The following is a 12,899-nucleotide window of genomic DNA, read 5'->3' on the forward strand; positions in this document are numbered from 1 at the left end:
ATGAAAAATGCATGCAGCAGCTCACTCTGTGCAGATAGAAGATAGAGAGAAGGACCGATATCTCATCGATTGCCTCGCACGTCTTTGATGGTCAATAATTATTTTGTTGAATCAAAATAATTTAATGATGTCGCTTGGTCCTGGCTGATAGGGAAATGACAATCCCTTTTTAAAATGAGAATTTTAATAATAATGTAAGGCTAAATGTGATTGTCAAATGTATGCTATAGGTATATAGGAGAATAAGGAAATGATTATTTTTAGCTTCATTATAATATACTGACCCCAACAAATGTACCAATTTAAAAGGTTTTAAAAGATCTGAACAGATGCGAGTTTAGTGAAAAAATGAGGAAAGTGAAAGTTTGTTGGTAGACGATCCTCCATGAGCCTCTTGCATCTCTGCATGTTTTGTGAGCAAAGGCACGGATGGCCTTCTTCTGAAAAACGGAGCGAGTGTCTCCCTCTGGAGAAGAGGGAAGATTTGCTGTGTCCCATGCAGTAAGGATAATGTCTCCCTCTGGAGAAGAGGGAAGATTTGCTATGTCCCATGCAGTAAGGATAATGTCTCCCTCAGGGACAAAGTTCAGGCTGGATAATCACCCACCATAAAATACTGGGGCTTGTGGTTCCTCTCCTGTAACACAGCCTACTTCATATGTGGGTGTCACCCGACCCTCTCTTCATCTCCCTTTAAGAAATGGGACTCAGGAAACCAGCATAAATGCTGGTACTCTGGCCAGTGCTCTTGCTGTGAGTAATAAAAGGTCCTTAGTCTCTGATCCAGGGGTCTCTTGTCTTCTGCCAGCATCCACGAAACTGCGGCAGGCTGACTGGCTAGCTGGCATGTGGGGTGACATTTTAGACTGTCCACAGTTCTTGACAATGTTAATAAAGAGTGATATTTAGTGATTCTCATGATAATGGCAGTGACTTCCAGTTTTTGTTGGATTTTTACAATGACTTATTATTTAGTAAGACTCTGCTAAGTTTCATTAATTCTTCATTATCTGAAATACACATCATATCTTAATGAAATAATTTCATGATAGTGACCAATAGGACAGTTTCATAGAGAGAGCTGAATAACTCCATGATATGTGAGAAAGAAAGAATGAATACGGACATTCTGGAATTCTTACTAGAGAACAGAAAATTAGGGAAGCAGTTCTCTTACCACTCAAATTCATAGGATGGATATACTTATTAATCAAAATTAATTTCCAGTAAAGACAGTCCAGTCACCTGAGAATTATCCAAATTATTTCTTATAAGGCATATAGATTTTTGTTGCTGCTATTGTTTCGATGGGGAGAGTCTCTTCTTCAGATGATTTTTTTTTAACAATAGCATGCTGTCAACATAAAAATAAAATGGAGAAAAAAATCACAGCGTTCATTTGATTGTCACAGGGAAGAAAGAAACATTTTAGGACAAACACAACGCAGAGAAGATGAATGATTTCTGCGGTTTTAGAATGAAGCTTTCATTCTGTTAGAGCCTTTGTTAAAAACAGTGAAGCATGTTTTAATTCTGAATATGGAAGACTGTGCTGGAAGATTTGCTGCCCTTTAAAATTGCTCTAGAGACGATTGCTATACCGCTATAGGGTACTTTAAAGATAGAAAATAAAGAGATTACAGGGTAAATAGCTTACAAGCTGTGATGGTTAACATTCAGGGGATGATTAACTGGTGATTATATCTCTCATCAGAGTTCTTTTGTTAAGATAGTTTCTTTTTGTCTCCTGTGACAGACAGTTAAACTGAACCGAGAAGATGCAGTCTTAGTGTATTTTAGAATATCCTGTTACTGTTGTTAGAACGTGGGACGGAAAGCAGAGAAACGTGGCCTGCACAGGAAGTGTGGTGCGGGGGGTTTTGAGAAGCCAGTTGACAATCAAATACGCTCTGTCTTATTGATGACTTTCAATTACCGACTTGCCTCACTATCCTCAAGCATCTTAACCACTATGTGTAATTTTCACATGATGGTTGACACATGAGTCTATTGAAAAAAAAACGTGATTGTATAGAAAATGAATGGCTGATGATTGTTATTCTGATATGTACAAACTTCTGAATGGTTTGCCTTTTTACTTTAATAACAATAGGTTCTGGCAGTGTTTACATATTGCAGCTGTATTTTTAAATAAGTGGAAAGAGACAGGATATAAAAACAGTAAATCGAAGGTTTAACATCCCTCCTAATCTTCATTGTCTGTGCGAACCTGTGCCCGGTGGAGCTAATCCATGCACAGAGGCAGCTAGCTCCCTTATTGCTTGGTGTGTGTTGAAGTGTGTACTGTTGGGAAAAACTCATCAATGACTTGCATCATTACACATGTATTCTGCCTTTTGCATTCTACTGACAATCACAACTTTAGATAGATTCTTTAAGTCTGCATATATATATCTATATATCTATATATAAATAATATATGTATATATGCTATATTTTAAAAATATTATATGTGTTTTCCTTCGTGGCAGAAACTACAAAGCACAATAATTTTTGTCCATTCAGGTACTTGAGACTTGGGAGCTTAGTGTGGGGATGCGTGTGGGACACAGCTGGTGGTTAAGATCACTGTCTGAAATCCCGTTCAGTCTCTGGATATACGGGATGCACTGGAATGAAAACTGGTCTTGGACAAGCTGCGGAGCTCCTGGGGAAGGGACGGCTCACACGGTCTCACAGCCGGGATGCCAGGATGGCGAGGAGCTGCCCGCTGGTCTGAGGAGCAGCAGGTACGCTGTAGACAGTGTGGAAATCTGCATCAGTGGGATGTTTTTGTCTAGACTTTTCTCTTCACTTCATGCGTACTCTTCACTCATTGAGAAAAGTACACGCTGAAGTAGATGGCTATTCTCCCAAGACTAAGATAACGATACAGATTAGATTGAGTGACACTGGCTGAAATTAAGAAACACACGGAAGTCAACAAGAGTAGCAGAGATGCAAGAGTTCGTTCCTGGTGAGATGGTACTGCCTGATGCCCCTGTGTACTTGTAAGAATATTTTTTTTGCTTTTAGAATAACAGGCAGACATTCTCTGATACCAACAGTGGTAAAACCAAGACTCTCTTATATGTGTGTAAAACTTTTCTTTTTAGTATTTTTTACATGCATTGTTTCATGAAGCCCTCGCAGTAGAGAACTACACGCAGATTTCACTGGGGGTTACGCCGTGGTGCCCGACAGCCCTCTCTAGGGCGGCGGGGACGCCTGCAGGCTGGGGGGTCTTTCCTGTGTGAACCTGGCTGGGCCACAGACCCGGTTTTAATCAGACACTAACTGAGGTGCTGCTCTGAGGTGTTTCATAGGTGTGCTTAGAGTCCAGAAGTAGGGAGATGATCCCAGAGAACCGGGGTGGGGCTGAGTCCCTCAGGTGAAAGAACAGCACTGAGGGTTTCCTGGCGCAGGAGCAGTGCTGCCTGTGGGCGGCAGCTTCACGTCCTGTCCTGGAGTCCCCGCCTGTGATCTTGAACTTGTCCAGTGAGCCCCCAGAAGTACATAAGCCGATGCCTTGCATTGTCTCCATGTGTCTCTCCCACTGCCTCTGCTTCTCTGCCTGCGCCCTGATGGATGCATGCACCGGGGTGTCCACTGTAACTAAGTTCCGGTCTCGGAGCACGTCCCTCCTGCTTGAGATGCCCTGGGGTACAGGGAACTCTGTTGGAAGTGGCTCCACAAACTACAGCGGGTCTGGGAAAGCCATAGCTGCAAAAATGGCCAGTTCACAGGCTGGAAATGCTCCGTATTGTGACGGCATTTCAGGGTTCAGGAGGCTCCAGGGTCCTCATGGTTCATCGGTTCTCAGCTTGAAGGGGGGGTCTTCGGTAGGTATTTGTGGGGGAGGGCTGTAGATGGTGTTTGATTTTGGATTCCAAGGACTCTTTCTGAGTTCTCAGTTCTCTAAAAAAGCTCCAAACCTCAGAATTCTGATTTTGGCAGCCTTTCTTAGCTTAAGTATGCTCTTGCTTCGGTCTGGATTTAGAACTCATAATTGAGGTGAGGGTACCCGCTGAGTTTCCCTGAGATGCCGACATTGGTGTGGACCAGAGGCAGAATTCTCATGGTGCATCTAGCCTGGGATGGTTGGGATCCTGGACTGAACTCAGCGGTTGCAGGACTGCTGTGGACTGAACTGTGTCCCCCCCAGATTCACTTGTTGAAGCTCTAATCCTCAATGTGAATGACTTGGAGATAAGGCTTTTAGGATGTAATTAAGTTAAATGAGGTCATAAGGGTGAGGTCCTAATCAGTGAGCATTGGTGACTTTATAAGAAGAAGAAGAGAGAGAGGAGAGCTCTTTCTTTCCACACTCACTGAGGAAAGGTATGTGAGCTCACAGCAAGAGGGCAGCCATTTGCAAGCCAGGAAGAAAGCTCTCCCCAATATCTGACCATGCTGATGCCCTGACCTTGGACTTCCAGCCTCCAGAATTGTGAGAAAATAAATTTCTCTTGCTTAAGCCACTCAGTCTATGGTATTTGGTTATGACAGCATCAGTAAATTCTGGAGTGATTGATTTTAGGGCCTAAGATCCTTAAGGACCATTTTTATTATTGTTTTATTTCTTTTTTTTTAAAAAAACTTATTTATTTATTTTTGGCTGTGTTGGGTCTTCGTTGCTGCGTGCGGGCTTTCTCTAGTTGCGGTGAGCGGGGGGCTACTCTTCGTTGTGGTGTGCGCGCGGGCTTCTCATTGAGGTGGCTTCTCTTGTTGCGGAGCACGGGCTCTAGGTGCACGAGCTTCAGTAGTTGTGGCATGCGGGCTTCAGTAGTTGTGGCACACGGGCTTCAGTAGTTGTGGCACGCGGGCTTCAGTAGTTGTGGCTCGTGGGCTCTAGAGCGCAGGCTCAGTAGTTGTGGTGCACGGGCTCAGTTGCTCTGCGGCATGTGGGATCCTCCTGGAGCAGGGATCGAACCCGTGTCCCCTGCATTGGCAGGCAGATTCCTATCCACTGTGCCACCAGGGAAGCCCCTCTTATTTCTTACTTAAGAAGAAAAATGAAGCTTTTTCACTTAATAAAGATGGAACACATCTGGAATGATCAGCAGTAGTGATCACCGATGATCAGTTCCAGACATTCACTGAATGGAATTGTATAAGGCATTTCATGAAAGAAAAAGAAGGAAGTAGATGAGTTGGGCTCATAGTCAAAGAACGAGAACCTACTATGCAGCAACAGTTAAAATGTAACACTTTTAAAGGTTTAATTTGCACATCCTTTGGTGTTTGTCGAAGCTGTGAGTCTGCTGACTACCCCATGGGCACCAGGGACGTGTGAGAATTCTGCTCTCCTCCGTGAATACTGTGCCGAATGCAGAACGCTCTCCCTCTGGGGTTTTCTTCAGGAGTGTCCTGGTGGGCGCAGCTGTAACTTCTGCTGCGACGTGATCCTGCAGCTCTTGCTGAGGGCCTCTGCTGTGGCCCTGGCCTTCTCTGCCCCTCCCCGGTCCTCCTGGCATAGCATTCAAAGGTCAGGAACGGTTTCTAAACCAGCAGCTACAAAGCTGACCTCCTCCAATGTGGACAAGTTCTCAGACCGAGTCCAGGATTTGCATGTCGACTGATCTGGATTTAAATCCTGTTTGCCCTTAATTGGAAGACACTTAAAGGCCCCAGGTTTTGCATTTTTCAAGCGGGGCGGGTAATAATATCTACCTCATGTTTTAGGCTAAGTAGAAAGTATTTTAAACAAGGTAACACATGTGAAGTTCTCTGCACAGCGCTTACTCCTGTAAATGTTCCATACATATTAGCTGTTTATGTTTATGACCGTGGAAAAAGATACCCCAGAACAACAAATCTCCAACCTTTCTGGTCACAAAACATCATCTATTCACTGCAAATCTGCTTTAAGGCTGTGGAGTTAATTCATTAATTTGCTCATGGGGAATGGGTCTAATTATAATATGTGTGGCCACAATTTTATTATGCACAGTTCCTGTTTTTTGGAAGAGGAACACATTGCACTGGAGATGGAAAATGGTCAATGCTGTTGGCAGAGAGAAAGATAGGAGCAGCTGCGGTCATTCGATGTCCTGCACATCAGATTGGAAAGGGGCCTGGCAATGCCGCAGGCCTTTCACTTCTGGAATTTGATTCTTCAGCAGCACAGATTAGGAGCAGTGGGATTGCGGTGGGGCTTCTAACAGATTCAGGAGCTTGTTTTATGTTTTAAAAATTATCACTAGATGGAGGATACAAATTAAGATGTTTGATCTGTTTTTAAAAGTGCTATTAATATCAAGGTATTTGGCTGTGCTCCTTAAGTCACAGTGTTTTATTTTCGGATACCATAATCATTTGCATAGAAATTAGCATTTTTCATAAATCCTAGAGGACATAAAATGTAGGCTAGAAAGTACAGTTGTATAAGTTTACAACTGTGGAGATTATTTTTCATGCAAATATATTTAATCAATGAAACTGACAGTGAAACCAAAAAAGAATTTTAACCAAATCTTGAAAAGTCTCAAGTTACATGACCTATCTATCTATCTATCTATCCAAATAGAAAGATAAGATCGAACCCTATAATAGTTGTTTTTAGGTCACAAACTGTAAAATATCAGAAATTTCATGGAGTTCAACCTAAAATACATACATACAGAATTTTAAAATGTGATGATGACAAAGTTTTATGTCGTCTGTCAACTTCATTTGTTTTTATTTAAATGACTTACTCCTGTAACTGTATTCTTACGTTTTAATATAGAAAGAGCTGCAGCACTAATCATATGAACCCTGTGATGCCTCAGACCTTATTCCTAGCCCCAGTTAATGGCTTTGATGCTAATTTTAGCACAGAACTCCATAATATAGTATTGTTCTTTTATTAAAATTTTTTTCTTTGATGTGTTTCCAATTACAGAAGGAATGCATGTTTGTTGTAGTGAGTGAGACCAGACAATATGAAGATGAACAAAAGTAAAGTTCATCTTCCCATCTTCCTTCAACCCCGGGCTAAGGCGTGGCTTTCTCTCTGTGGCGGTTTCCCCTGGGGGCCTGAGATCTCACCTGCCGCTGTGGCCTCCCTCCCTCCCTCCCTCCTGGTGCTTTTATTTCCTGCTGCCTCAGCTAGGCTTCCCCAGGTGCCCCGAGGCCTGTGATTTGCACGGAGCACATCTCCGTTCTGGTCGCAGCGCCTGGGCACAGGGAGGCCAGCTCACGTCCACTTGCGTTCTTACGGGGGTCGGACTTTCAGACTTGCCTGCGATGATTGCAGATTAGAGAAGAGAAACTAAAACCCAGCCCCGCCTACGCTGCACCTCCCGCTGTCCGGCCACTCGCCTTGCTGGCCGCGTCCCCGCAAAGGGATTTTGCTTCGTTTACCACAGCGCCACTTTTTGTCCCCTCCCATTCCCTCCCCCCTCTTCAGGGCCAGTGTAGCCTTAAAAATACACACTTGTCGTTGTTGAACTGCAGCGCTGGGACCAGGAGCCCCTCACCCAGCCGCCTCTTTCACTTCTCTATGTGGTTGGTACTGGTTTCTGATTGCCGGCCCCCGTATTTTTATCGTCGTGCTTTGCGGGTTTTGTCAAGGTCACCCAGCTGTAGGCCACGGTCTGTCCCTTCCTTTCTCCTGGGGGTCCCTCCCTTCACTCCCCCAACTCTCTGCGGCGGTGCCTCCCTTCCGGGTTATACCCTCCCGGCCGCGGGCCGCATGCTCGCTCAAAGTAGTGACATGTTTATATGCTGCTTTCAGGCTTCAGATAGTTTCACATGTAATTACTTATTTTAATTCTGAAAACGGCACTGGGAAGTAAGAGGGCAGGTATTATTCCCACTTGGTGCTCGGAGAAACAACCTGGGGGCTGGTGTGGCCCTGCTAGGACCGGTCCAGGTGCGTGTGAGGTCTGCAACCCAGATTGCCGAACTCCTGGTTGTGTGTCTGCTTCCTCACGCTGCACCCTGGCTGTCCTCTGGGCTCTGCTTCGTGGCTTCTGGAATATCAGCTGTCTAATGACAAAGCTCTTTCTAAGTCCCCCTTCCCCCATTTAACTCCCCAAGTGAAGTCCAACTCTGCCACTAAAAAAAATGCAATCATCTGTATGAGCGGTATAGGATATTCTTAGGGAAGTCAGGAGATCTGAGGTTCCTTCCGACTTTACTGTCTTGTCACTCATAAAATGGAGCAAAATGGGGCAGAGTTGCTTGGAATTTAAGCGTTCATCAGAATCACCCAAAGGGTTTCCTCAACACGGACTCCTGGGCTCCACCCCTAGAATTTCTGATTTCCAGTAGGTCTGGAATTTGCATTTCTAACAGGTTCCCTGATAACGCTGATCCTGCTGACTTGGGGACCGCACTTTAAGAACTGCTGGCCCACATAATTTCTAAGTTCCCTTAAATTTCAGCCAGTTGTGATTGGGAGTGACAGTGGCCACCGTCAGTAAGCTGCTGATAAAAGCATGTGGCTTGGCACTTTTTTGAAGATGAGAAACTAGGATGGAGGACGCTCATAACATACCCACCAGCCCCTCCTGACCAGCTCTGCCTAAAGCTTGATGCGAATCCAATATTGGTTCCCTTTTCCCTTTGAACCTATGATGAACTTGAATGGCTAGTGTTTATGTTTTAGAAATTTGTAGAGACATCAAAGCCAATCTGCATGCAATCGATTTCTGAATGACCTTGTCACTTAGCATAATAATGTTATATAATAACCTGCCTAGTGGTATGAATCTCCAATTACCTAGCCTGCCTTGTAAAATACTGATCCTTAAGGTTGATGATAATGGGACTACAGTGATTGATAAATGGGATTTTATACTGTAATTCTGGGTCTCACCAAAAAGGAATGTATTTGGGCTCTATAGCTAGTTTCTAGTCAGGGCAGCAGCTGCAAAATTTATGTTTCTTATCATTCTGCTAGGTTCATGGGTTCTGAGGGAAATAATCCTGTTTTCCTGCTTAATAAATATAGGGTAAACTCGTTAATTACACTGGGATTAATCTGGCATTTAGTGCAGATACTAAACAGTGCATTACATTGAGTATTTGACCTTTTACAATATTAACAGTTGGAACGGGCTAAAATTGAACATACAGCACAAGTCCAAATAGAATTAGCAGTGTGCTCCTGACAATTTTTATATTTCAGCTGCCTTCCAATAAGAATTTATAGGCAGCAAGACCATCTAAGAAGATAAAAATAAAACTAATTTTCTAAACTGTGTGGATACCATTAAATATATAATTTATTATACTAATTATAATAGAACAAGTAATTTTGTTTTTTAGTTTTTTAAAAATTTTTTTAAAATTTATTTTTGGCCGTGTGCGGGCTTTCTCTAGTTGCGGTGAGCGGGGGCTATTCTTCGTTGCGGTGCGCGGACTTCTCATTGTGGTGGCTTCTCTTGTTGCGGAGCACGGGCGCGGGCTTCGATAGTTGTGGCACAGGGGCTTAGTTAGTTGCTCCACGGCATGTGGGATCTTCTGAGACCAGGAATCGAACCCGTGTCCCCTGCATTGGCAGGCGGATTCTTAACCACTGCGTCACCAGGGAAGCCCCAAGTAATTCTCTTTGATTAGGGCTTTACTAGGTTAGAGAACTAAAAAAATCCCAGATAAGAAAGACAGTTAAGTGATATAATGCAAATTTCAATCTAAAACTTTGAAATACATCCAAGAAATCTTGACGGAAAAGCAAGCAGTAAAGTACACAACCTTTTTTTTTTTAGTACACACACCCACAAAACATAAACTGAGTTTCAAAAAACAAATAATAATTAAGTGAAATTATTATAATATCTCTTCCCTTAATAATAAAATGAAACACTTGTTTGAAAGGACAGATACAATTAATGACTTTTCTTCAGAGTTTATTCGTATGTTTGCACCCTAAGACGTTTCAGTTAAGCCTGTGAGCCTTTGGTCAAAGCTTCAGGAAAATGTGTATTGCTCGTTAATTGACAGTTCTCAAACGTTATCACGTATGTGCTTCATGTTAGATCAGAATTTGTTTGGGAGAAGATCTATTTGGAAATACTGTGGCCTATTTGGGTTTCTTCTTTTTTCCTCCCCGTGTGTATGAGAGGTATCGTAACAGTGTTATGGTTTCCTGGAATACTGGAAGAAGATTATTAAACTGTAGAAACAAGTTCAGTCGAAATTATGGCACTGCCTATTTTGCATGTGGCTATGTGTATTTAAAAAGGGCCATGTCTATTTTATTTTGCATGGATTATTTCATCAGTAGTCTTATTTCTCGGATCATTACTTCTCATCACTCATTTCTTCCGTGAAAACCTTTCAATGGCCTTCATACTCCCACCTTCATCCTCCCCAAAAGGACATAACAGGTGAAATAAAGCCACCATCTAAGTGCTCATGAACTTTCCTCCTCTGAGGTGAAAATACTTTCTCTGGTGATGAGTTTAATGTCTCACCAGCATATATGCCTCCCTTAGATTATAAACCACAAGTGCAGGAGCTGTGTCTCTTTATGTGCTGTCCAAGTTCTGACTTCTTGATGGCACTTAATCATAAGAATCGTTAAATGAGTGAGAAATTGCTCTACCAAACGCCTCCATTTTGGTAGTAAAAGGATATGAAATAGAACTTGTTCTGAAGTGCTTCCCTGAAGTGCTTCCAGGATGTAAGGACTCACCTTCCTTTCTGAGCAGAAGTGTATTTTGACCCTCCCCGTGTTGCTAAACTTCTCCATTCTTTATTTTTATCCAACTTTGCAGTTACTCCCTTTGGTAGATACCCTGCACCAAAGTCAGAGTTAGAGAAAATTTATGACACTCATAACACCAACACCAGTTGGCAGTCTGTGTTATTTAATATGTGAGATGGCAGAACAATTTGTGAATATGAAAAATCTTGGCTTAAGATTTTCTCAGGAAGCTTAAGAGGTACTTTGGGTTCCAGCTCTAAGATAAATAAGTTGTGGGGATGTGATGTACAGCATGGTGACCATGGTCAACAATACTGGATTGTATAGTGGTGAGTTGCTGAGAGAGTAGATGTTAAAGGTTCTCATCACAAGAAAAATAATTTGGTGTTTAATAGCAAAATAAAAAACCAAACCAAAAAACACAAACAGGAAACAGTCTAAATGTTTGACAGTGGGAGTTGGTTGTATCGATTAAACTATAGATCTACTGCTTAGCATATCATATAGCTATTCTAAATGATGATGTACAAGGATATTAATGATGTGGGAGAATGCCCATGACATATTGTTAAGGAAAAGGCTGATTAAAAAGTATTAAAAAAAAAAAAGTATTAAAGATGCACTGAGTAAAAAAATCAAACTAAACAAAAAGGCTGCACATATCTTTATACCTAAATACCAACATGATAGTCTCTGGGAGATGCTTTTAAACATTTTATTTTATTCTCATTTCTCACTTTATTCTTAGTTCTCTTTTCTTTCCCCAAATTTTCTTCAATTCCCATACATTATTTTAATCAGAAGTATATGCACTTAAAGATAGATTTAAAATAGTAACGTGCTTGAATAAATATTCTTGGAGAATTTATAATTTTCTAATTATATTGTCCTAAAATATGCCAGATTCTGTTTATTGCCTTGACAACTGCCCATTTGCCCTTTTGTCCTTGTGATAAGAAGCCAGGGTAGAAATCTTTTGATCTCAGGGAAGTTAGGGTTTTCCCTAACAGTTACTTACTTTCCCAGTGTTTCCCAGTGCAGACAGAGTTACCCATAATGTCAAAATTCTGGCCCATGAAATAGAAGACATCTGTGTGGAAATTTGGAAAGATTTCCTTCACTGATTAAAAATTAATAAGGCTCACAGTGGAGAAACTTTGTCTCTTCCTTCTGATTTGTGTTTTGAAAGTAAATGTGATGCCTGGAGCTCTAGCAGTCATCTTGTGAACAAGAGTTACAAGCATGAAGATGGGAAGGAAACTTGCTAAGCACAATAGAACAGAAGCATAGAAAGACCCTGGATCCCCAGTGACATCACTGAGCAGCTAAACCAACAAGAGGAGCCAAATGAGGCTTTTTTATATGATAAAGAAATGAACTATTGGTGTAAACCACTGTCAGTTGGTTTTTAACTTACTTGCAGCAAAAAACATTCCTAATTATTAAATGAGGTCCACTAGCAAAATTAGATGGTGGGATTGTAACTATCTTTTTTAAAAAATACGATTAGAGCCCCCTTACAAATCGTTTGAAAAAAAAGAGAATATTGTAAACAATGTAATTTAACAATATTTGTTATAGTGCAGTTTGGAGTAGGTTCTCTTTCCTTTTTTTTTTTTTTAATTAATTTTTATTGCAGTATAGTTGCTTTACAACGTTGTGTTAGTTTCTGCTGTGCAGCAAAGTGAATCAGTTATACATATACGTATATCCACTCTTTCTTAGATTTCCTTCCCATGTAGGTCACCACAGAGCAAGGAGTAGGTTCCCTTTCCTAACAGTGGTGACTAAGATGTGGTTTCCCTTGAGATCAAGCAAACTTGGGGCTAACCTCTTTTTGCAAGGGGACGGAGGACAGGAGATGGATTCCTGCTGTCCTCTGGTCCCTGTGCCAGGAGACGCTGACTCGCCCAGCTGTAGCACAGCAAGCCTTAGGGGTGACACTGGCCCTACGTGTGCTGCCCGCATAAGGCTCAGCTGCTAGCCTCCCCCTCAGACTTGAACTTTCAACTCAGAAATAATACAAATGTCGATTTAGAAAAAGTAGAAAGAGAAAACTTGAGTGGCCTTTCTTAAACTATGAAAAAATATTTGTCTTTGATAGTTTCTTGGCAATTCAATTCCCAACTATGCGGTACTTGAACAAGAGTCCGGTATTCTCTAGCATAGAGGTGACCCCAAATGTGCAGTGTTCTCTACGGATTAGCCCAAAATGTGATGAAAAGTATAACAGCCAGAGAGTCAGAGATGCGGTGATAGT

The 12,899-nt window shown here is 41.9% G+C and overlaps 1 protein-coding gene across 6 annotated transcripts in view; it reads right to left on the bottom strand.

Moving 5' to 3' along the window:
• DOK6 (docking protein 6) overlaps window positions 1-12,899 on the bottom strand; it is a 396,998-nt gene that overhangs the window by 21,013 nt on the left and 363,086 nt on the right. For 2 of the 6 annotated variants that reach the window (XM_082355307.1, XM_082355311.1), the window contains exon 8: window positions 10,628-10,730. The exons of 1 other annotated variant lie outside the window; for it this stretch is intronic. In XM_082355307.1, the coding sequence (XP_082211433.1) occupies window positions 10,628-10,730 (103 nt within the window). Of the gene's footprint in view, window positions 1-541; window positions 2,756-9,197; window positions 9,570-10,627; window positions 10,731-12,899 lie in introns of those variants that run through there. 3 more of the 6 variants (XM_082355308.1, XM_082355310.1, XM_082355313.1) reach the window with 3 other exon arrangements.

Source organism: Balaenoptera borealis, assembly GCF_965194805.1.
Source record: "Balaenoptera borealis genome assembly, chromosome: 14".
Taxonomy (NCBI): domain Eukaryota; kingdom Metazoa; phylum Chordata; class Mammalia; order Artiodactyla; family Balaenopteridae; genus Balaenoptera; species Balaenoptera borealis.